The sequence below is a fragment of the Melanostigma gelatinosum genome (genome assembly GCF_949748355.1).
Source record: "Melanostigma gelatinosum genome assembly, chromosome: 10".
Lineage (NCBI taxonomy): Eukaryota > Metazoa > Chordata > Actinopteri > Perciformes > Zoarcidae > Melanostigma > Melanostigma gelatinosum.
In genome coordinates, this window is record NC_136643.1 from 16080906 (window position 1) to 16106472 (window position 25567).

General features: G+C 44.3%; 2 protein-coding genes across 2 annotated transcripts; both read right to left on the bottom strand.

Annotated features, from left to right (window-relative positions):
- Positions 1–88: 88 nt before the first annotated feature.
- LOC306783360 (dynein, cytoplasmic 1, intermediate chain 2a-like) lies at positions 89–15970 on the bottom strand. Its single transcript, XM_079276967.1, has 16 exons — positions 15910–15970; positions 15121–15238; positions 13930–14044; positions 13232–13319; positions 11698–11813; positions 7227–7313; positions 6873–7035; positions 6674–6773; positions 5725–5850; positions 4339–4485; positions 4141–4254; positions 3498–3631; positions 2338–2482; positions 1367–1507; positions 1081–1206; positions 89–804 (listed from the first exon to the last, which is right to left on the bottom strand). Exons 2-16 carry the CDS (start codon positions 15226–15228, stop codon positions 691–693), a joined length of 1824 nt encoding a protein of 607 aa, XP_079133093.1. The 5' UTR covers positions 15229–15238; positions 15910–15970; the 3' UTR covers positions 89–690.
- Positions 15971–16354: 384 nt separating this feature from the next.
- cybrd1 (cytochrome b reductase 1) lies at positions 16355–24938 on the bottom strand. Its single transcript, XM_079277730.1, has 4 exons — positions 24665–24938; positions 17634–17842; positions 17070–17224; positions 16355–16966 (listed from the first exon to the last, which is right to left on the bottom strand). The coding sequence occupies exons 1-4, from the start codon at positions 24855–24857 to the stop codon at positions 16687–16689; spliced, it is 837 nt and encodes a 278-aa protein (XP_079133856.1). The 5' UTR covers positions 24858–24938; the 3' UTR covers positions 16355–16686.
- Between the last annotated feature and the right edge of the window lie 629 nt (positions 24939–25567).

A 25567-nucleotide genomic window follows, 5' to 3' on the forward strand; every position in this document is an offset into this window, starting at 1 on the left:
AACAATCTCTGTTCAGGTCCTGTCAACAAACATCACTGAGCAGTTTACAGCACACATGATCATCTTCTTAGGCATTGAGGATATTTCAACTCCAGTCTAACCAGCAGCACTGATTTAGTGAAAACCGGTGCAGTGTAGACCAATATAGAAGTAGAAAGACATCTGGATTTTGGACTTCTTCAGTATTTTACAAACAAGTGAATATTCAGGTCATCAAGATTAAAAGGAACGGAGATGACAACATGGTTCTACAGTTAATCGTAACTCCGCTATGAGTGTTACCGATTTGGATTCAGGAACTCAAAATGAAGGCTCGCGTTAACGTGCCCTAAATGAAGACAGGTAGGATTATACAATCAAAATTAAAGTTTAAGGCATCTGTTTGAAAAAAAAGGACAACTGGCTTGTGTTTTGTGAATATGGCTTCATGTTAGTGTCTGAGGTCGATAGCGTGTCGCTTGTGTTAACCCGAGGAAGACTGGTGACCGTCCAGCTAAGTGACAAGACAGATTTGTCCAAATAAGATGGTCTAAGAAATCAAAAGATGGCCATACTTCTTTATGATCAAAACTTCATCTTCCCCCCCCCCCCCCAGGTCATGTTCTCACATCTTTTCCTTCCATCAAAGACAGAACTGATATTAACAAGCGCGCCACTGGTCCCTTGAACGTCGCCTCCGTGGCGAGTAGATCAGGCGGCCAGGCGCTGAGCTGCCAGCTCCTCGGCATCATCTCTGTTCTCGTTGATCTCCGCCAGCGTGCGAACAAAACGGGTCCACTCGTCGTTTCGCGGAACCGCAGTTTGCTATGGGGGAGGTGCACAACAGAGGCATGACTAAAATCTGAAAACACAGGCTTCTTCAGTGGCACAAGGTCACAGTTGATGCTTTCTTCTTTTTTTTATGGACAATGGCTCAATTCAATTCTCACACTATCAAGAATCGTTTGAGTTAAAAGTCCACGAGCAACGTGCAATTAATGACTAATGCTGAATCATGTCTGCAGCAGCAGGCATCGGTGATTATGACGAAAAAAAAACTCAAGAGAAACTTGGTGAAAAGCAAGAGTCACGACTGCTCACCTCTCCCACGTCATACACAAGAACTCGTCCGTCAGAGTCTCCCACAGCGATTTCTCTGCCAGAATGAGCCCATCGGACCCTGTTGAGAGCCGGGTTACCCTCCACTGTGACGCTGGCGGTAGGAACCTAGAACACCACCACCATAAAATACCAATTAGAAGGGTGGAAACAGGGTCCACAACCTCTATGCTGCTTCCACTCGAGGCTATTTTATTCAGCGATCAAAAGTAGATAAATGTCTGAGATCTGAGTGCGGCTTAATATACGTGTGCTGTTAGTAGGATACCTCGGTGTCGTTGTTGAGGTTCCACAGGTCCAGATGACCCACTCCGTCCACACAAGCAAACAGAGCAGGGTGAGTCGGAGACCACATGACATCATACACGTAATCAGAGTTATCTTCAAAGGAGTAGAGCGGCTTGTTGTTCTGCAGACACATATGAGGGGAAAGAAAGATACAAACAAACAAACAGGATTTTAGAGTTTAGATGATGTTTTCAGGTTATAACATTTAAAAAAACTTTTAAAGCTCAAAGCTGGTGTTATTTTTCATTCAGTAGTTATTTAACATGCTACATTGCTGCCAACATGTAAACTAACATGCTTCAGTTACATGCAAGTCTTTATATGATTGTAATTATATTCTCATTCCTTTAAGGGCCATTGTTACTAATAATAATAATTTAAAAAAAAATACTAATTGTATTATTAAACCATGATTTTTGTATCTGTATATTTGTATAACTGAGACTGTTATCGTACCGTGAGAATCTCACACCCTTACAACTCTAATGGGCATAACATTTGACACAGACGCCTATGTTCCACACTGGATGAATTTTCGCCTTTAATCTAGTGCCACCATGAGGTCAAAACATTCATATCAGCTGTAGTTTGTGTTGAATGCCATTTGCATCGCTAACTAAGATGGTAAACGTTATCTGCTGAACATTAGCATGTTAGCATTGGCTGTGCTCCAGAGCACGACTGCAGGCATCAACCTCACAGAGCTTGTAGAGGCTGTTAAGACTCTTACGCTTGTTAAATTAGAGGGAAGAAATTAGTTATTTGTGCTAAACAGTCTAAAATCAACAAAACAAGAAACATTATTACCCTGAACTACACCGCCGTTAAAAATGAACAAAAGCAGGATTATAGGGCACAAAACACACAGAAACCTTTTCTGTTCCGACACACAGATAGGTCTTTGCAGCCAAATCAAATAATCCTGAGGCTTTCTAGACCTGCTCCTCTAACCTTGGTGCTCCACAGCTTGACAGTCCAGTCGAAAGAGGAGGTGACAAACAGGTGGGAGAAGTCCAGAGGCCCCGCAGCTGTGTGGCAGTTGATCCCTGTGATGGGCCCATGGTGGCCCTCAAACATCTCGCTGATGCCCGCTTTGCTGTGGAGAACACAGAAGATGAAGTGGAGGCCGAGTGCAAACGTGCTGACGGATTAAATTGAGCGTGACAAATTTGATTTACAAAAGCAGCAGATGTTGAGTAGCGACCTTTCGGCTGTGATAATGTTTGAAGATTCATTTCTGTACATTGCGTGAAGGGAACAAACTAAGCGAATCCAAACAGTTAACACTCCCGTGCTTAAATTGTCTGACGGACGTATTTACATGAATCATTTACTTATATCATGTGATTACCAGCAGGATGGCACAAGTGCCTGCAACCTCTCAACCACATGTTGCAGAGCTGTTTCCCAACTGAGGCTCTGATAATTAACGTGGAGAGGTAAATACTCAGCATGAGTGATGCTTATGCATTATTAACTGCGATGAGAGTATCATACCATTGTAAATGAGGTGGAAAATTATTCCCTCAATTACAGAGGTGATGCTGCTGTGCAAAAGCTAGCAGCTATCCCCTCTCTGCGGTCTCTGGGCATACTGCAGGACATTTAGTGTGGGGCTCACGCGCTTCTCGGTGGCAGCTCTGATTTGAGCCACATTTCTCTGCTTCCCTAACCAGCGACCAACCGCCGTGAGAGAAGCCCCGGTGTCTTCAATGAGAACATTGTGGGATGAACTGCAGTTTTAATTCTCCCCGGGGAAGACCGAGTGTAAACAAACTCTCTCACCCGGAGAAACATACAGAGGAGAACGAAAAAGAAAAAAAAGAGGACAGCGAAAAAAATGATTTGTTTCCCCCCGCATGTGTGCCCTGTTTATGTTGAGCGACCTTTACAAACACAACTGACAAGCGGAAAAGAAAAACAGGATAACTGGGCAGGAGTGAAACCTCAAACAACAGGAGATCAAGTGTTGGATTTGCGTTGCACTGGGAAGTGAGTGGGCTATATTTATTTGACACTCGGTCCGAGGTGGGCCGAACAAGCCGCCTCAGTTTCCTGGCGGTGTTCGTGAGGCACGCCGGGGGGAAACCGCGGTTTGCTTGTGAACACACCTTCCATGACGACACGACATGTAGACGGAGCCGTCCTCGCTGCCCACCACGAAATTGTTGACATCTCCGTGAGGGAAAGACATGGAGGTGACAGCTACAGCTTTGGACTGCTTGAACACCAGCTCCATGCTGTCCTGTGGAGGAGAGGCGAACATGGAAAAACATCTTTAACAAGCTCCCTGCTCAGGCTTTCTGTTAACACGCACTCTGCCAAGCACAACCTATAAAAATCACTTGACAGTTTATTAATGCATCATCTAAATTCAACTAGCACTCTATAAAAAAAATAAAATGGAAGTTTGACATTGAGGTCTTGGCAGCGGAGACGAAATGACACAGCTAGCAAAGTTAATTTCCTTTAAAAGTGAAAAATGAGCCACACGGGTAATACCAAACTGGAATGCTACAACGAAGGAGTCCGGCCAACATGTTTGACATTTAGCTGGAAAGGGGTGCAATGTGAGACTGAAGAGACAGAAAGTACACAATATGTAAAAACTGAGCTCAAAGCTTTCAAATATGATGTAATATTAACACGGCAATTACATTTTATGGCTAAATCTTTAACCCCGAGTCATTTATGTTGTTCAGAAATATTTCTCTGACCACCCACAGAATAAAAACACACACGTGTGTATGTTACCTGTGGCTGGGAGAGCATGTCCAGACTCCAGGAGCAAATCTTGCCATCAGTGGAGATGCTAATCAGGTTGTGGGCGTTCTGGGTGCCGACCACATTGACACAGTATACAGGGTGCTGCAAAGAGAATGAGGGAGACATTTTACTCCTCTGCTGTATCGGTATAAAGTACAAGCCCACTGTGCCGGTTGTTCAGTGTACCGTGTGCGCTGCTGCTGACAGGGGAGTCCTCTGCACCGGCGTCCTCTTGTTGCTCCTGTTGTCCCACAGCACAATCTGCCCCGAGTATGTGCCCCCCACCACGACGTTGGGGTGGAACTTGGCAAACGCAGCAGACAAAACGGCAGACTGTCAGAGAGAGGGACGAATAGAGGAAGTGATAGGCAATGTTTAGCTCCTCTAGTGATGAATAAGTACACGTTTACAGTGAGACAACCCGGCGACAGGTCTCTAGAAATACCATCATGTCCACTTTAAAAAAGCAAGAATGCATCCAGGGCCAAGCGAGGAGGCAATTCAACTTCATGATCATTATGGAGGATGCCGTTTGTGGTGCTGTTGAACTGTAGTGTTATACTGACAGGGGTTTCTATTATTTTGTCCAAGCCATTTATAAATAACGAGGGTAGCCTCATCTCTCTAAAACATTGTTACATTGTAACCTTCATGCAGGTTTTTAGCTCGGTGTACCGAATAAACTGGTAGCAGAGTGTAATAACGCAGAACTTAATTCATTTACTCAGTCCAGCACAAACACTAAACAATACGAGCATTTCAAATTCGACGATGAATGGAAACACGAATAGATCTAGAGTCAAAATAACTTGAACCAGTTTTCCTTCTTCATCTCAAAACAAACCTCGAGGCTGGTCATCAAGATTATTATACATTTTTGGGTGATGACTTTATCGTGCATCATATTACGGCACTTGAGTTTGTTTTTAAGGTGGCCTACACACACTCTGACACAATCCTACCTCAACATTTGTTATAATAGGGAATGTTCTTGACGAAAATTGTGACGCATGGTTCAGGAAAATGTCCTAATGAGTCGACTTTGAGGCACAGAAGAAAAAAAAAAAAAACTCACTCACACTCCTGTTCAGTTTTATTCATCTGAGCAATACGCCTCCATCTACATCCGCTCTGGCGGCACCAACATGTGGTTCTACTCAACTTGTCTTGGTGAAGGAGCCTCAGGGCAGGCATTATAATAAGGCTGGGCAGAGCGGAGGAGCGGTGCTGCTCACCCTGCTAGCTCGTCTGAACACAGGGCCCTTGTTTGGATGCACATGATAACCAGCCCCGCCCCACACACTTAATCCTGCTGCAGCGCTCGGATTCCATCCAACTCCTGCACCACAGGTCTTCTTCTCCTGCGCCTCACGAACATGTGTTTACGGATAGATGTGGTGGAGGTGGATAGCGGTACGGTGAATTGAGGGCGAAGGAGAGACGAGGGGAACAGAAAAGGGGGGGGGGATGGTTGGCGGTGTGCCACGCTCGTCATGGAAGAAGCCACCCGTGAGGACGTGGGGGGGGGGGGAGAGGTGGGAGAAAGAAGCAGAGAGACTTTAATTTGGGTACCTGACAGTGGAAGACGTACTCCGGTGTGGCCTTCTTGTACTTCATGTTCCACACTAAGGCCACGCCGTCCGGCTCGTGAGGAGCCTCCTCATTGTTGTTGTATGAGGCAAGTAGGAGTTCAGGATACTGGGGACAGAATAAGAAAAAAAAAAAAAAAATCAGCCCAAATGAATGTTGGGGGGGAGGCAGACATGCCCCCCAGGCTTGGCTCCATGTGGAAAAGACTCGCCTGCCCTGTGTGGTGCTTCTGAATGAATAATCTTTTCTCAAGATGCATGGCTCCTTTAATTAGCCCTACTCCCCTTAAGAACTGTGGCAAATTGCATTTTTATTTCCTTTCACACTTTTAACCAAAAGCTACAGTTCTGAAGGCGCTCAGAGGAACAGTGGTCAACAAAAACAAAGCAGCTCATTGAGAACCTAAACCCCACTACAGAAGCACGACAGAAACACCACCCAGATGTAAACACACCATTAACCTGATCTGAGATCGACAGTTTGTGAATTCAGAATTTCAAATGACAAGGGTCTGGATATCGCTCTGAGCTGGTAAATACTGTGAACAAAGAGTTGGTGTTCAATCACTGTCAAACGCCATTGCAGAATCATGCATTAAATGACCTTAGACACCAGAGGAAACAAATCATTATGGCCCCTGACTGAGTGACAATGTGTGGGACATAACTTGCTTTTCCTGAGGGACTTGTGGCAAAAAGTAAATGCTGTCAAACTCAAGCTATGCAATCATAAAGCATTATGGCGGCGCAAAGTTAAGTTGTTTCAACAGCCAATTAGCAACACTTATCCACATAATGACTTGTATTTTAACACAATGAAGTCAGGTTTAGGATTGACATTTTGATAATTGCAAACAACTTCCAAACGCTGCTCTGAGAAATGTGTTCGACTGTTGGTTCAATTACAGGAAGTTGTTTTAAAAATAAAAGACCTGGAGGGACCAGTCCAGACAGGTGACAACACGATGCTTGGACCAGCGCTCATCCAAGAACTGCCTGTTGAGAAAGACTTTTGTTCCGGCCTGGATTTCACTGGAGAAAACAAAGCACCACAAATCAATAAAAACACTTCTTCAAAAACCAATTACCATGTTTTTTTTTGTTTTTTTTAAAGACTAGTTTTATTATTACCCCTCCTTCTCCTCCAGGTCACGGCCGCTGTAGTCAAAGAAGAGGTCCACGTGCTCCGACAGAGCCCGCTCAATAATGCGAGTGCTATGGTCGAAGAAATTCACAAACTCTTCGGAGTGCAGGATCTGGAGTTTTTCCTCCTCCGTCAGCTCGTGGGGGGGTGCTACACAGAGAAACACAAACTGAAATGTGGCGCGGACCCCTGCTGCTCCTTGCCTTTATGATAGTGCATGTGATGCACTGCTGTACAGGAATAGAAACCTCCGCTGCTAACAACTATTACAAAACTCCCTAGAAGAACTGAAGTGGCTCCATTTGTATTGCAAGTACGCATCATCAGTGGTGGAGAAGTACCTTCCTCCTCCACTTTCTGCTCCGGTTTCTCGGTCTGAGTCTCCACTACCGGTTGAGGTGGAGCACTTTCTTCCTCTTCTTCTTCCTCTGTTGATCAGAAAGTAAACATTGTTAAATGCACAGGTTCTGAGTCAACATAATCCTACGCAGGAAAGTCTAAATCCATTTTGTTTTTTTATCAATTTTCTCAAAGCGTCAAATGTAAACGGGGGAATACAAATGAATTCAAAGCAACCGCTTTCACACAAAGAGCAGTAATGCCTCTGTACAAACGTTTCATACCTTTTGGTCCCTACGTCTTTCACCTCCATTCTTTCCTTTTTTCAATAAAAGCTCCAGCCAGTGATTATGGGGACAGCAAGAGACTGATTTTGTATCTCTTGCCTTACATTTGTTTGGTTTGTCAGCACAATGTCGCCTTTCAAAAAAGAAACCTGCTCCTCTAAAGCAGGGAAGTTTGTCATTTGTGTTTAAAGGGACACAGCGCAGCGGGTGTTCGTGTTGTCATAGGGACCCCTGTCTTTTCCCCAACTGTTAATGAGACTCTCGCCATTCAATGGAAAGCCTTGCTGTCAGTGTAGCCGTTTCCTCTGTGTCCCGGTGGCAGGTTGCCCCCTTCTAGGCCACGGGGCAGCGGGGGCAGAGGGTGTGGAGCAGCTGCCCGGGCCCCGTCCCCATTGGTCTGGCCAGATGACGGCATGGTGCAGAAAAGCAGATGGTGATGCAGGGATTGTCTTGTGCTCTTCAGAGGTGGCATGGGGATGGCACAGAGGTTTTCCGCCTGGCTGCCCCAAGACAAGCTTCTCCCCTGAACAGCAAGCCTGTGCAATTACCATCCTAGCAGGAGGTCCTGCAACTCCTATTCAACCTCAGAGAATGTACAACAAAATACAGGGCGGACCAGCTGGCAAACTGCACACCGGCTCTACCTCAAAGAAGATGAACGCGCTTTTTCAAAACACATCTCAGAGAGACGGTATACAGCCTATGCTTTCAATGTAAAAATAAAATTATAATAATAGCAAAAGCAGGACAAAACAGATTCATGAGGAGACGGGAAATACTCGCCTGGTTCCTACAAGCATTTATCTTGGTATGAGCCTTATAGTTAATCCAAGACGACGGCACCGCATGCCAGAATTTCCTTCCTACGGAGATAATCTAAATGATAATGTCATCTGTCACTTTGTCCCCTTTTCTCAGACGGAGGTTTTGGGGGAAGAAGGTTATTGGGTACACTGATGAGTTTACAGAACCGGGTTGATGACACAAGCCGTTACCATGTGCGGCCATACTCTGCAACCAACAGGAGAAGGTTAAAATCATTCCTTTCAAGGGCCTCAATCAGGCTTAAAGGAAAACAGTAATCACTGTCTTTCAGCTCGTCCCGGCCGTGCTCGTCAGCCCTCTCCCCGGCGAGGCAGCCGGAGCAATCAACCTGCCCGGCATTAGGAGCGGATAGACAATCTGAAAATAAAGGGTATAATGCACCTGCCAGCCAAAATGGCCATTTGGAGAAAAGCTAGTGATCCTGGTGACCCCGCCGGGGAAGTGTAAGGGGGAGGGGGGGGTAGTAGTGCTGATGGGTTGTGGAGGAAGGGGGGGGAGGGGTGGGGGGTTGCATTTAAGAGAATTCACCCGGATCACCGATGTCCCATACACTGACACCTTCTCTCAAAGCAGGCTCAATTATGGCTTTTGTACCACTTAAGAAATAAAAGCTTTTTTTGGGGATGGGGGGGGGATGGGGGGGCCGGACAGGCAGGGGGGTTGGTGGTTGTGGCTCACGGGTCTTAGTCAATGGACAACATATTAATGCAAACACGGTGTGCGCGCCCAGCAATGTACAAAGTGTATTGCTCCCTCTGCAGGTGTTTTCCACTTTCTATATGTCACAGGACAACAGGGGACAGACTTCAGCACGTGCATGGTTCCTTCTCTGCCTGCTTGTACAAAGGCCAATAACCACAGCAAACAAAACGACCAATACACACACACACACACACACACAAATATGTGCACTATCATTTCTTGTTTCCTAAAACAGAGTAACTCTAGCCACAGTTTACAAAATGTACTTCTAGAATTGGGATCAAGCCATCTTCTCAGGGGGGCACACCGTCAACATGTGTGGCTGCGTGTAGCAGTGAAGCACATTTAAAATGGCTGCAAGGCAAAGAAAAACAGACTTCTGTCAATCTGGCAACACTCTTCAAGACATCTGTGAAACAGACGTGTGATGTTTTCAACTTCTACAACGCGGTTACACGTCTCTAATGACGCGGAGGTCTAAAAGGTCACAAACAGGCCGAAAGAGCGAAAATCCAAAAACCAGCACTCTCCTCCTGAGGAGGAAATGTCGATCACAGATAAAATACAAACTCATAATACTGTCGAATGAGACTTACAATGGTTGTAAAAAGGTGCAAAATACTCAAACTACACCCTCAGATAAAAATGAGAATACGCCAAATGTTCCATTTGAGTGACTAGCTGCCGACTGATGGAGGGATACAACAGATATCTAACGGTTCTAATCATCAAGAGCATAAACGCTGACCACAATGACAAGTGACACTTCAAACAAGAAGCCCATCAAGGGCTTTTGTGATCAAAAAAAGTTTTGACCCGCCTCTTAATTCAGAGTGATTAAAACAATCACATTCAATTAAATATCAGATTTCGTAAACTGCTCGGCATACTTCATATTCCTGACCAGCCTTTTTTTACATGCCGCAACAGTATCTTACTCCATAATTACAGCCTATTGTTGAAGAGCGCATACTGATGCTGCACATTACCTACTGGTGCAGCCTGAGTACACTCCAGATATTCACCAATCTGATGACTTACATCAACACATTTCCTCAAAACCATCTACGGATGAAAGAGAGACGACTTCAAGGCCAACGAAAAATACTTCTACGCTTTCCCATGGTCACAAACTTGGCAAATAAAGACGAATTAACATCAGTCATAGAGATGCGAGAGGGGATTTCAGAGCACACTGGGCTAACAAAGATTCATGACGCAATACTGTCCGCATTAACAGCAAACATCACGTAAGCCGATGATGCGTTCTCCTCGAGTGTTCAGGTTTTTTCTTCGGGTCAGGCGACATTAAATCTTTCACTCCTTTCTCCGAGGTGTCTTGCGCTCGCTGTGGGGGGACCCTCGGTCTGCAGCCGCTCCCCTCTAATGCCACCGCCTGCTGACCTTGAGAGTGCGCCGCCATCGCCTCCTTTTGACAACACGATAAATCGCTCAATCAGAGAACAGGCCCGACGCCACCCCACACATCAGAAAATGCACCAAGGGGAGAGCAAGCTGTGAAGGGGATGCCGTCTCACAGAGTGCCAGAAGTGATGGTGTGAAAATGCACAATGTCACTGAGTGTGTTTTGTTGTGTGCCGGTTCGGTGAAGGGAGAAGACAGGGAAGCGAGGGAGTTGATGAAATGATTACATAGTGGCGGCGAGGGGAAGGGGGCCTCGTGTTGAACAGCTGGCAGACGCCGGCGTTGTTTAACACAGTTTCACGATGCCCAGTAGAGTCCAGAGCAACGAGGAACAGGGGGATGCTCTTCATCCTTCACTAGTTCCGCTCATAGTTTTCCACAAAATCACACAATTTCGTCCTGCACATCACCTGAAGGGACAACAATCAACAATCTGTACGCTGTTTAAAGTCCTAACCAGGCTTTCAAAGATGCTTAAGAAGGACGTGTCAGCTGAGGCAAATAACTTGAACAAAGGGCTAAAAAGACAGACACATTCCAAGAGTTGGGAGGTTTTCTAGAATAGTTCTGATGTTTCTTATCTGTATAAAAAAACAAAACTAATTAGGATTTCAGTCGGGCACATTATTCACCATCTGTCATTCCACAAATCAAACAAGAACAAGCAGCACAGCCACAAGTCTTGCATATTTTATGGAGCATGTGTTCAACATGTGGTGTTAGCAGCAGCCCAAATATTCTCTTTTACCGACCGCATGAAAGCTTCAGTGCGGCAATTACATCCATATCGACATGCTTCAGAGGCCGTAAGCAGCCGTATGTGCAGCGCTTCATATCTTTCCCCTGAATCGCATTTCTCCTTCCCGTCACTGGTCGTCTCATCCTGCTCGTTAATTATGCCGAAGCGGAGTTGCTTGTGAGGTTCGAGGCTCGTCTGAATTTAATCTCTCCTTTGACTTCTTATGTTTCCTGGGCATCAGTTTTTCTTTCATCTCAAATCTCCCCCACTTGTTATTCACTTGTGGTACCCGCTTGTTCCCTCATACAGCCCACGACACCCGTAATGAATAATTCTCTTCAAGCGGTGCACAATTCTTGCAGCAAAAGGCAAAGAAGCTCGACATCTTAACTGAGCACGGCATCCTTAACGCATCCACATATCAGTTAGGTTCATGTGAAGACAGGTTTTGTCCATTTTTCAAGGCTAACCTTTGTAATAAAATCTGAGAATCACCTTCTTTTTGCCGAGTCATGACAGGTGTCTGGGTCTCTTTTGTGTAGGACACACTCTCACGTGGAGGGAAGTCCACCTGTGTGACTTTGGCCATTCCCAGTTTTGGAGTTCCACGCCTAAAAAGCACAGAACAACTCAAACTTTGCAACAAACTTTCCGTAATGATTACAACAAGAAACAAAACATACAAAACAGTCATTCTGTTATCACCCTCTTCTGTCTATGTAGCACGTTTCGCCTCCTTACAAGTCACAGCAAGTAAGTAAATGAGTGTTTCGTGGGATGGCAAATGACTTCAGATTAGTGTGGCAACAAGTGTGAATACATTAGAAGGTTTTGTCTGACCATTCTTGCATGCATGACTTGGAACATTTTCCTGGACTGCATTAACCGAATAAGGACTTTGGAAGACAAAGTAGTCATGCCATAGATTGAGAGAAGGGAAAATGACCAGGAAAGGAGAGAAGAGAGTGTCCAGTACCCCAGCTCAGAATCAGAGTGAAGTTGAAGAGTGGACGGGTCAGAGTCCCAGTGCAGAGTCCTGGTTAGTGTCACAGTAACAAGGCAGCATTAGTGAGAGAGAGCGAGAGAGAAGCGAGCAGGAAATAAAGTTAGCATCAGCATCATGGCACACAACATGCTGATTGGATCCTAGCTCACAAATCTATTACATTGCCATGTGATCAAAACAAACTTAAAACTGGATCTGTTGTTTTTGTGTTTTTTCAGCTGAGATGGAAGAACGTATCTGCTTAAAGTGCACGGACACACAGCCTCTCAGAGGGAGATGACACAGGGTGTAATGTGCTGCCTGCGGGGCTGATACAGCCTGAACTGTGTCACACCAAAGGCTGAGAGTGCTGTGCAGACAGAGAGGCAGCGAGGGAGAGAGAGAGAACCCTCAGGGAGAAAACATGACCTCCATGTGTGTAGGAAATGGCAATGCTAGCGAGGGAAATGAGTCAACACGTAGGGGGAACAGCTCCCTGGGCCTGATGGGACACTGGGGGAGCTTGAATTTCAGCCCAGGGAAGGGGGTCTAATTAGGGGTTAAAAAGTCCCCCAGGCATCACAACAGCCTGCTGTTTTATTGGTAATTTAGGATCGTCCTAATTCAATGACACACAAATTCAATAAACATGCACTCGGTTGGCATAAACTTGACATTATTCACAGCAATGGTATATATATATATATATACTTTAGAACTAATTTGCTCTACAGCACAGTGGCAGTTTAAGTGGCTCGAGAGGCTGGGACAAGGACGCTGGAATTCTTGCTGGCATAACTGCGCACACAAAAGTAACTTTCTTAGAAGACATATAAAGCGCAATAAAGCACCAAGCATTGAAACATTTTGCTTCAGGTAGAGAAACAGCCATTAGTTCTTCATAAATAGGAATATTGTTCCACACTTGTAATGTACTAGAAGCTGGGAAGAAGTTTTGTTGTTGAATCTGTTGCTGAGGAGTGTGTGTGTGTGTGTGTGTGTGTGTGTGTGTGTGTGTGTGTGTGTGTGTGTGTGTGTGTGTACCTGGGTCCCACGGCACCATCAGAGTCCTGGCTCCCTGCCTCACTTGGCGTGCCCGCTGATTTGGTCGTCGGAGAGATGGGAGGAGGGGCTACATTGCGAGACAGACAGTAATCATCTGTTACAGTGTGAAGACAGTCACAACAAAAAGTGCAAAATGCATCCATGCTCAATGATATCAATCCTGATGTAGATTTCATGACAGCTATGTTTTAGTGAGCATGCTATAATGTGTGCAAAGCCTCGACATTAGTAGCAAAACAAGTTAAATCAGGAACAAACTTGAGCTGTGGCAAAAGCCGCACGTATTGGGAAAGAAGCTTTAATAACACACTCACACTTACTTTGTCTTTATCGATGGATTTTGTTCATTTGTGTTTCTAGTTTGTCTGGATCCTGTGAGACTTATGATTTTCTTATGGATCTCTTCTGCCACCTGCTGACACCAATGTGTCAGTGCCCTAACAATCCCACTAAACTCTGTAACCCGATGTTAATACAGTCTATACTGGTATAACAGACGAGGATTATGGGGTTAAAATGCTTGTTTTCAGCTGAGGGTGTTTGCATCCATACTAGATGAACATTTTATATATACACATTAATCCTATTTCTAGGGTACAGAAAGCAATAAAACAAGTGAACACAAATGATTTTTTTTTCCTATGGTTACATAATTTAACTGGTAATGTGAAACATACCAAGAGGAGTTTCTGCAGTTATGCCCATGCTCTGTAGAATAGCCTCCGCCTCACGTCTTTTTTTCTCCAGGTCAGTATCATCCTGGTGATGTGCAGCTTCTTTCAGTTGGTCCGCCTGAAAACAGAGCAACACGTCATTCATTCATTCATCAAATCTCTAAATATCCACAATACATTGCTTTGATCTCAGACAACAAACTCTACACAACTTAAAACTTAAGAAAAGAGATTTTTGGAAAAAGAAGATGCCCAAAAGCTGGACTTAATCTAATGCCTCTGGATGAAGGACAACTTAGTGTTTACATTCTTCACGAAAGACATTATTTGTCCGTGGCTCTGTGCTGGAGGTGTAGAATTCCAAACCAGATCGCAAGGCGAAAAAGTTTAACAACACTTTCCCCTCTCAAAGAGATTTTTCCTGCCAATAGCTGCGCAAAAAAAAGATGTCAAGACAGGCTATACGGACTTATTACCATATCTTGAGCAGAAACACTACTAATCATTCTGGTACGGTATAAAACTACAGACACTTAAAAATGGACCCAGTCAGATATTACATAACAGTAAACTGGGACTAATTTTGCTGAGATTGTTTTATTATTGGATTACACCCAAATTGAGCGTTTGTATATACTTTACTTAATCAACTGACAAAAAAAAAACAATCATTGATAAAGATGTTCTCATGCTAACACATGTTTGTACTGGCACAAATCACTGACATTTATAAACAGCACAAATCTGAAACCCTTGGTAATATAATTATGAAAAAGAGAGCATAAAATCAAAAATGAAATCAATCATTTTAACGTTACCTTGCATCTCAACATGCACATATTTTACATTTCATACATACGTCTCACCCAATTCTGTAATACAATATCAACTTGATAAAAGACTTATTATTGATAAACAATGCTTCTTATTGAACGATCAACATGCTAACTTTCTCAGGAGGAGCCTGTCTTTGGTACCTGTCTCCCAACACAACCATCGGTTCTCTTAAGCTCTAAACTGCACTTCACTCAGATGTAAATAGTGCCTATTAATCATTCATTGCACCATCTGGACTACCGGAACTAAAAAAACAATTAAGTGAAAGGATGCAATGCTCACTCTGAGCCATGGCTTTGATGCTGTTTATTCTCCATATTAATTTTTCATTCACTGTCAGAGATCCTTAAATCATACCGCTTGCTTCTTGCGCTCCTCCTCCTTCCTTTTCTTCTCCTCTCTGATTTGTGCCAGGCGTTGTTTCTTCCTTTCAAGCTCTGCTTTCAGCTCACTTTTGTCCGACATGATGCCACAGCTGTATACAAACAACATATTTTATTTGCCCTCGTGTTCCATTGAGAATGCATTGGAAAATATTGCATTTAAAGTTCAGTATATCAGACAAAAAACAAGCATCAAGGGAAGAGTCAAGTGTCTCCTGACAGTTGATGCTCTTAGCTTCAGCACCACCTTGCATTACCATTCACCAGTGTTTTCTGTGTTCTCTGCAGCTGAGTGAGTTAACGTTAAACATCTCAACATAAATACTCTCAGCTGTAATAAACGTGATTAAAACAACAGCCCGGCTGACCAGTCATTGTCAAACAGAGAGCCCCACCCTACCGTTAGCTTAGCATGGGGCTATCCTGTCAGTTTCAGTCACTTGTTTATGGTCCTTATTACCTTGATACATACGCGTTCAAATAACAAGCCTGCTCTACCGTTCATGTGGTGTTTTATTTTACTAATCGCACCATAGTGTAATAGGAAACACTCAACGTTAGCATCCAATCGGCCTCTGTCGCTGCTAGCCTTCCTTGTTATCACGGGCTACAGAACTAGCTTAGCGATGCTTGTTGTACAATATGTACTTACTAATTGAACCACGCGCAGTTTAATGTAACTCAAAAAATAAAGAATGCATTACAACACAATGTTACAAGTGTGTGATACGATAGCTAATACATTGATGTGTAGATTACGAACCTTGAAGCAGGTTTTCGACCCGACACCAAATGCCTATAAACAAATGGTATGCCGACACAAATACGGGTGCTGGGAAGAGTCAAAAAGGAGCAATTCGCTTTGATGTATAGCTACGCTGCTGTCATCTCAGGTCAAATATGGAGAGTAAAATAGAAAGTCTTGAGCTCGATGGATAAGACTTATGTTAGTGGTTGATATTGTGACCTGAATAGTAAAATGTTACCTTTGACAGATATTAGGAACCTAGAGCACTAATAATTAATGTGGTCATTAGAACAACTACAAACTGGTGCTCTAGTATTTATACTGTGTTCTTTTGTATACCAGTAGATAGTTTTCCTCTTCTCTCTGCATATATATTTCTAAATATTCAATGACTATAAGACGCTATTTAGAAGTTGCAATTATTTATTGTAAAGTGTAGGTTCTGTACAAATGTAAAAAAAAACCAGATAAGACAGTACAAAAGGAATTAAGAGTATAGAAAAATGTAAATACTTATTTGCACAGTGTATGTCAATAAAGAGTCTTCCCACATCACGTGAATCTTGTTATAAAGTAACTCAACATTATCTGCATGCGATTACAATAAATGTTAGAGAAAACTAATACAAACAAAATTAAATGCATATAGGAGCACAAGAGAAAGTTATATATAGAATGATCAGCATATATCGATTTATTAATTTTGACCTCCTCTAACCAATGTAGACTGGGTGCACTGTACATACATTCAACACTGGAAACAGTACAGAGTCCGAGTCAGTTATGTTGTAATCAGTTATCCTGATCATCTAATCTGCAACTCTTCCTCCTGACTTCCCCACAGGGCTCAGCATCAGCTTCATCAGATAGCTCAGACAAGGCTGGACCGACTTTGCCGCTTTCATCACTTCCCCCATTGGTATGCAAAGTATGCAAGATCTGCTCACTGGGGCGTTTCCAAGGACTTCGAGTGGCAATCCAGAGGATAAGAGCTCCAAAAACCACGAGGAGGATTCCCAGAAAATTCACGAAAATTGCCTCTGGGGGAGAGTCCTTGTACTTCGGGTTGCTCCTTGGTGATGAGGATCAAACAAATAAAAGTTATGCCTGCTCTGAAGTAGCACCTTCACATTATTTATAAACTATTATAAGCCTTTTTTGTTTTTAATACTTACAGGCTGAAAATGAGTTTCTCTGTGATGCCCATGAGTGCTACAGCGATTACACTGCCAAAGAGTAAAAGACCAGAGTAGACATGGAGGGGCATAAACGCTGCTCTCCAGGATGCAGGTGTAAATGGTATCAAGTACATGCCAACTCCAAGAACAAGCTGCCCATTGAAGGAGGAAAAAAACCAAAACATCCACTTATCAGATATTGTACTAAACCAGACTGTTGTTCACTATGACTTGGCGTTTTAAAGAAGAGTAAGCTGCTTTTTGGGGTTGCAGTGTATGTGAATCATATTAGCTGACAAGAAGTAAACATGGAGCCAAGCATTTGCCACGCTATGCAATTCTGTTGAAGTTGTGAATGTATTGTTTTGAACCAGTCCATTGTTCCATACAATATTGTCAAAGATGGAATAGGCTAAAAGTACAGTGCTTTGAAATATGCAACAATAACGCTGCACAATGGTTAAACTATGTACTTTTTATTACCACTACTGCAAAACACAATCAGGGGCCTTTGTTTACTATCACAATACTTCAAATATTTTTGAAATAGAGTTTATTTACCTGCAGACAGTAGAGTATCAAAGCTGTCAAGCCCAGCCAGCTGTGCAAACTGTACATGTTGGGGATTTTGGCAGCATTGTGGAAGTCAAAAACAGCCACCATAGCTATGACCGCAAAGATGAAGGCCAGTAAGTGCAAGCCTGCGTGGATGAACTTCATCATCAGTTTGCTGTACTGCCAGGTCCAGGGGAGTCTGTAGACCACGATGGCTGCAAGAGAAGTCCCATTCAGACAAAAGTCAAAGCAACTATGATAGATATTTTGTCCATTTCGAGAATATTAAACACATTTTCACTTAAGAGAGTATAGGCATCTGCTATTACGTTGCTTATTAAGTGAGATTTTCGTGTATGACAGGCACACATTAAAGTATGTTATGAAAGGTGTAGTTGATGGTAAACAATATAAGAAGCCCTGCTATTGTCATGATATAAATTACTTGTTAGGTGCATGCTTACTGTAGCTTAATTTTTGCTCATGCAGGCTAGATGCTCAGCTGTGTTATTAGACTACCGTACGTTGTACTTTACTCAAACGTCCCTATTTGTGGTTGCTGCACTTTACGACTCAGGGTGGTGGACTTCGCTTTCAGTAAATACGCACTCGTAATCAGTAGTAGCCTCTCTTGTTGAGAATAAATCTCATGTTGAGGAGAAAACTCAGGTGAACAGACTTAGGTCGAGGCGTTTAGCTCAATTCAAGCAATAAGGTTTATTTGTGACAGAAGTATTATGTCCAGCAGTTAAACGTGCACGGACCTAAAAAGTTCACTCTGTAGGAGTGAATGAAAAGCTAAAAGGCGCTTAGACAGAGTGCGCATGCGTTCATATATTAGGTCCTCCTTTTGGAGCCTATTGGTCAAAGCAATAGTAGGAGGCGGATTTGTTTTTAGCATTCAAATAGCCTGATGGAGCACTGAGCATCTCCGCCCACACTGGCTCACGTCCGGGATCCGCCTTCTCTGGAACGTCAGTGTGTGAGATGTTGATTGAGCCGCATATTGTTATGTTCGGCCAACTAGATAAGCTAGGCGCTAGATATGCAAGGGCGCCTCTTTCTATCTCTAAGATGGAGCAGGCAGTTGAGACTGGTTCTCTGTAAGACTATGTGACATTTAACTGGGGCAAAAGCTATCCTTCAGAGTTCTAGTAATTTCCACGTTGTTCAGGCGAGTGCGGGAGTGCCCCACCTGGCGTTTTTGACCTTCTTGTACTAGAACTCACATATCCGTGTATAAGCTGTGTTTAACATTGAATGAATGTATATTTTTATTTACAAATCCCCCTTTTCACACCTGCTAGGTGTGAACTTCTATGTTTTGGAACTACTCATTCAATGGCTGTAACTCTATGTTTAGGTCCCTATCATCTGAATCGTCTGGATCGGAAACTGGTGGGGTGCTATGTCTAGTTCGGGTGTGTGTCTGATTCGGGGATGGTGAGGGAGGGGGGGCAGTTGAATTAGATGGGTGCTGTTGTGTCTGATACTTGGTTTCTAATCCCCAGATCAGTAAGGCAACTAATATGCCCATTCCCACCCCCATTATAGTTTTCTTCCCACATTCCCACCCCTTCCCAGGTGAAGCGCTGCCGACCTCGGTCGGCGGGGTTTGCATAAGGGTCCCCTAGACAGCGTCTAAGTTCCTGATGCATTTTCCAAATTAGTGCGAATTTCTCCTAGTGTTCTGGTTGGTACCGGTGCTGGGACACAATGTGTCAGGTGGTGCCAAGGGGCGCCTGATTTGCCCTTGACCTGGACCGAGTGTGAAGTAACCTCCTTCACCTCGTACGGCCCAGTCCACCTGGGGTCAGTCCACTTGCGCTTGTGAACCTTGACCCTGACCCAATCACCTACTTGTATCTGCTTTCCAGCTGCCGCTGCTTCAGGTACTGCTCGAGTCCTCTCGATCTGCTTGGAGAGAGCTTCAGCAAGGGAAGTTAGGGCACTCATATAGTCAGACATTTCAATCTGCTGTACATCCAGAGGTGGCATATGACCTCCATCTCTGGGTGGACCTGGCATCGGCCGGCCAGTCATGATCTCGTGTGGGGAGAGATGTGTTTCTCCCCCTTTTCCGGACCTCATGGCCATAAGGGCCAGGGGCAGGGCCTCAACCCATGTTAATTTGGAGCCCGCGCAAACTTTGGCAATTTTGGCCTTAAAGCAAGGCAAGTTTATTTGTATAGCACATTCCAACAACAAGGTAATTCAAAGTGCTTCACATAAAACCATTAAAAGCATCAAAACATGAGGCAAAAGAAAAGGAGATTTAAAAACAATTAAAGAAACAGTGTAAGAAATAAAATTCAGTCGTAAAAAGTAAAGGAGATTTAAAACATACATTGAAACAATAATTGATGTCTCCCTGAGATATTACGCTGCACGCAATCAACCATACACTGCCGCAATTCTCAAGGGCCTGATTCGCTCGTTCCACCAGGCCCTGAGATTGCGGGCGATAGACTGACCCGAATCGGTGTGTGATTCCCAGAGATTGCTCTACCTGTGCGAGCATGGTGTTGCTAAAGTGTGATCCGTTATCAGAGCGGATGCATCTCGGCACTCCGTAACGGGGAATCAGTTCTGTCTGCAGCCACCTTACAACTGTCTGCGCGTCTTCTCTCTTGGTGGGAATTGCTTCCACCCATCTTGAAAATCTGTCTACCATCACCAAGATGTACCTCTTTCCCTGCACTCTGTTCTCTAGTCCCATATCTGTATAATCTATGCTGATGTCTTGGAAACAGGCAGAGGGCACGGGATAAGATCCCATCGGTGTCTTGAATGGTTTTCTTGGGTTGTGATTTCCACAAATTTGACATTCATCGCAGAAGAGGAAAGATATCGCTTCCATGTGCGGATGCCACCATAGTTGTTTTAAATTGTCCAATGTCCGTTTCTTTCCCTCGTGTGTAGGTCCGTGGGCCCCTGGTAGGAGTGCTGCACACAGTTCTGCTGAGGCAACCACTCTGCCGTCGTGGGCTCTCCACAGACCTTCTTTGTCTTTTGAGGCTCCTTTTCGTGTCCATTCGGACCATTCCTAAGGTCCTGCTTTCTTTTGATGTTCTTTGATGTGCTCGATTGTGAGCTCAGGGCGGATGTTGGCTTCCAGTGGATGGCCCATGACAATATGAGATTTTCCACAGTGTCAAGTTTTGATGTGTGATACATCAGTACCTGTCTCTCACCCCCCTTTTTCTGGAAGAGTACAGCATTGAGTAGGCTGTCTCTTTCGGAAACATCAAGGTGGAACGGTAGGGGACATGAGTGCAGTGGACGTGGTCCAGGGGAGTTCTGTATGGGAAAAGCTGAATGATTTCATGACAACGTACTAGTTGGTGGGTTGGACGAGACATGGACACCGTCTTGGTTCATCCAGATGATCAGATTGAGGCGAGTCATCAGATCGCGTCCTAGCAGGTTGACAGGGCAGTTTGGAGCAGAGAGAAAGCTGTGCATGAAGGTTGCATCTTGAAATGTGATGGGGAGAGGGGTGGTGTAACATTGTCGAACTGGAGTACCAGAGACTCCCACCACTGACACAAACCGGTCCGACAACGGTTGCGTAGTCATCACACTCGAACAGGTGGCTCCAGTATCGACGAGGAAGGTGTGATCCTGTCCATTTACTGAGCACCTGATCAAGGGTTTGCTGGTGAGGCCGAAATGTAGAGTGTGTGACGCCAGTGCTTGAGGGGCGTGTCAATAGGGAGGACTGTTGTAACCTCCGGGCCATTGTTGTTGGCTACTTGCCTGTGTGGCATGAGCCCCGCCTTGGGGACCATGTCCCTCGTCCCAAGGAGCCTGATGGGCCCCTTGCTGTGGTCTTTGTCCGTCATAGCCATGTCCGCCTCCTCCTCTGGAGTATTGTCCTCTTCCTCTCTGTGCTTGCTGCAGTGCTGACATGCAGTCTCTTGCGAAGTGTCCCGGTTTCCCACAGTTGTAGCAGAAATAGGATGCTCCCCTTTTTCCAGGTGCTCCTCTTTTTCTGGCTTTGGGGGGCGGGCCATGGGACCGAAGGTGATACTGGTGGGGGAGGAACCAGAGGAAGTGCTGGAGACAGGCCAGTTGAGGGCGGGGGAGGGGCCGAGGCCAGAGATGCCTGGCCCGGTTCCTGTGCAGTCTTTTCCAGACCTACCGGGGCTTGAGTGGTAGGGGTGATGTCGAGGGGGGTGATGTCGAGTGCCTGATGGGGCCTGGTTTGTTCTTTTCCGGTCGGCATGTCCACCTGTATCCGATCCGTCATGGCCGTTCCTAGTGCCATCATTGCCACTCGCTGTTCCTCTTCTCTGTCTTTGCGGGCTTGCTTCAGTGGGTTAGCGAACCCCCATCGCTTGGTTTGATTTGTCGTTTGATTTCTCTCTGCAGTCTGTGCGTAGGCCACTCGTTTTGTCAAATCGTTGGTAAAGAGCAGGAGGTCGTTGATCGATGGAGGTAGTGGACTGGCCGCCTTCCACCATCCCTCCTCTTGCCATCGTTTCATGCAGTTTTCCCAATGTGTCTTGTCTCTTTTCCATGCAGTCTTGCCTCTTGTGTCTGTTACAGCTTCTTTCAGTTTTGCACGCAGTGCTTCTGAGTAGCCACCAGATGGAGCCACAGCTCCAGCCATGTCTTCTTGTGTTCTTCTTTTCTTTTTTTCAGTTCAAGTTGTTTTTTTTTTTTTTTTAAATCAATTCCAATCTTCTTCTTTTTTTTTTCAAAATTCTTTTTTTTTTTTCAATTCCAATCTTCTTTCTTTTTTTTTTCAAAATTCTTTTTTCAAATTTTTCAATATAAAATGTTTGGATGCAGTACTCCCGAATGTCCACCAGATGGAGCCAAAGCTCCTGTCAAATGTTCTTCTGCCCTCTGTCCGTTGTTATCTCTCCCTGCTTTGGCTGCAGCTCTCTTTCTTATCTAAGATGTTCACTCCCTTGCCTCTGTTCCTTTGCCTGCTGTGTCTTCGCTCCTAACTCTGTTCACGGTTCTTATGGATATCTATTACATATATTAACCCTCAGCTTTCCTCTTCTATTCTAGTGTTTGTGGTTCTGTGTTTGAGTGCAAAGCTTATGTCTTATGCGTGTGCTCTGCTCCACTGACCGTCAATCTCTGAAAAGCACACCAACCTGGTGAAAAACACTACAACTTTACAACTACACATGTACTCTCTAACACCTGTACGCTTCACACAGTCACTCACATCCATACCAGATTGACACCATACACTGCCGTCGCTGAAATACGCACAAATCACATATAGATCTGCTCTTATAGCGTTTTCACGAGCACGGTCCCGAAGGAGATGGATACCTAATAGGCATTACTCAACACTCAATCGACCATACACTGCCGTGATTCCACAAATAATCGCACACAGACCTCGTCAGGAAAGGTCTATTGACCTTATTGTTTACAGTGTACGCCTTGTGCGAACACGGTCCCTAAGGAAATGGCGAATTCTTGTGCTACAATTGAATCGATGTCTCCCTGAGATCATCTATGCTGCATGCAAACCCATACACTGCCACTTCTGCAATACTGGTACACAAACCTCATCAATTACCTCATCAATTTGACCTCATCAATTTATTTTTCTCAATTAAAATTCTCTGGATGGATCTTCGTTTTACAGTGCACAACATTGCATGAACGTGGTCCCCTCTAGGAAATGGCGTTTTGCAGTCTCCAGACACACTACAGTCACATCAGCGTATTTCAACAACATTTCTATATACTTGATCCAAATCTCAGCTTGCAACTTCGCATAAATCAACAGTGTGGCCCGGAATTCAGTCTTTCAGACCGTCATTGGTCAGCGAACCGAAGCTTTCGCCACGGCTGTGTAACCTCCGAACAGTTATCAAAACTTACACGGTGAACACGATGCCAGTTTATAGAACTTACAATCCTTAATTTCTGTTAGATCCACTCACACACATGTACATTCTATGCTAAAAAACCCCCACTGCTGTCATAACAATCCTGTCACAATGCTTCGTCAATTTATCTTTAAAAATTTAGTCAAAGCAATTCATACTCACACCCGGTACTTCTGATCAATTCAATTTGGTTTTTCCTACATACAATTCTGCAGATTTCATTTAAATAGGCTCTGCTCTTACCTTTTGATTGCAGCTGCTTTGATCAGTTTCCCGAGGTGATAAGAATCGTTCCGGCAGGCCTCCGGAATCCCCAGCCTCTCGGGAAAACACCTGTTGTTTTGTCTGTTGACAGAAGAAAAAGTCCGTCACGAGATGTCTCTCCTACTGATCGTTAAAACCATTCTCTGCTACCATGTTGAGAATAAATCTCATGTTGAGGAGAAAACTCAGGTGAACAGACTTAGGTCGAGGCGTTTAGCTCAATTCAAGCAATAAGGTTTATTTGTGACAGAAGTATTATGTCCAGCAGTTAAACGTGCACGGACCTAAAAAGTTCACTCTGTAGGAGTGAATGAAAAGCTAAAAGGCGCTTAGACAGAGTGCGCATGCGTTCATATATTAGGTCCTCCTTTTGGAGCCTATTGGTCAAAGCAATAGTAGGAGGCGGATTTGTTTTTAGCATTCAAATAGCCTGATGGAGCACTGAGCATCTCCGCCCACACTGGCTCACGTCCGGGATCCGCCTTCTCTGGAACGTCAGTGTGTGAGATGTTGATTGAGCCGCATATTGTTATGTTCGGCCAACTAGATAAGCTAGGCGCTAGATATGCAAGGGCGCCTCTTTCTATCTCTAAGATGGAGCAGGCAGTTGAGACTGGTTCTCTGTAAGACTATGTGACATTTAACTGGGGCAAAAGCTATCCTTCAGAGTTCTAGTAATTTCCACGTTGTTCAGGCGAGTGCGGGAGTGCCCCACCTGGCGTTTTTGACCTTCTTGTACTAGAACTCACATATCCGCGTATAAGCTGTGTTTAACATTGAATGAATGTATATTTTTATTTACACTCTCCTTGAGCAACATGTCGTTGAGCGATTGTTTCTTCCAGTTGTTTACATATCTTGAAAACAACACCCACAACACGTAGTAAAGCGAAAGACTCCTCTCACCGATTCCCTGCAGGAAAATGAATCCGCTGACGACCAAGACCGGATGCCAGTTGAACTCCTGCGGTCCTCCATCCCAGGCTAAACCTTCTCTGTAGTGATTAACCCATATTCCTACGAATACTATGGAGGCGATCCCGAAGGCGAAGGCGGCGGACAGAGCGACCGCGAACTGTCTGAAGTTCTCCATTGCCATCAGTGTTGAGCAGCAGCGGAGCAGCTCGACTTAACAACTTCAAGTGGTACCCCTGTTGAGGAGGGACCTCGACCACGTGACCCAGAGAGCTGAGCAAATACTTGGTTTTGTAGCTTTGAAGGTTATAGAAGTTACTGGACAGCCGGTGAGCAATTAAAGGCAAACCAAACCCCTGCTTGCACTGTCATTATTTGATGATTCATCTTAACTATACAAGTTATTGCAACAGTGCTCTCGACTTCCGCAGTGATGCGTTGAGTAATCCTTACAAGTCATGTTTTTACTCGTACTCCAGCTATGTTCTTGACCGATTTCTTTCAAGACTTCTATCTTTGTTACTTTCAGTTATTTTTGAATAATGTAAACTCAGCACACTTGTAAAAGAGGGCTCTAGTTCCTCAATGTGTGTTTTTTTCAGCATAAATGAAGGTTGTAAGTTAAATAAGTTTGAGTTATATATTCATTCCTCTTCAGTATTACTTATTAGTAGTTAAGTAAAAAAACAAACCTTTGCTAATAACTTCAAACTACAACATACAACATTTGGGCACACCTGTAGCTTGATACAGAACCTGCAATTTCAAATGTATTTATTTGCATATTTGACAGGGACAGCATACTGTATGTTAATGAACATCGGTATAAAAACCCATTAATGTAAACTTGCAAGAATGCTTATTTATATCTGTAACAAATGGCCAGGTTTCACC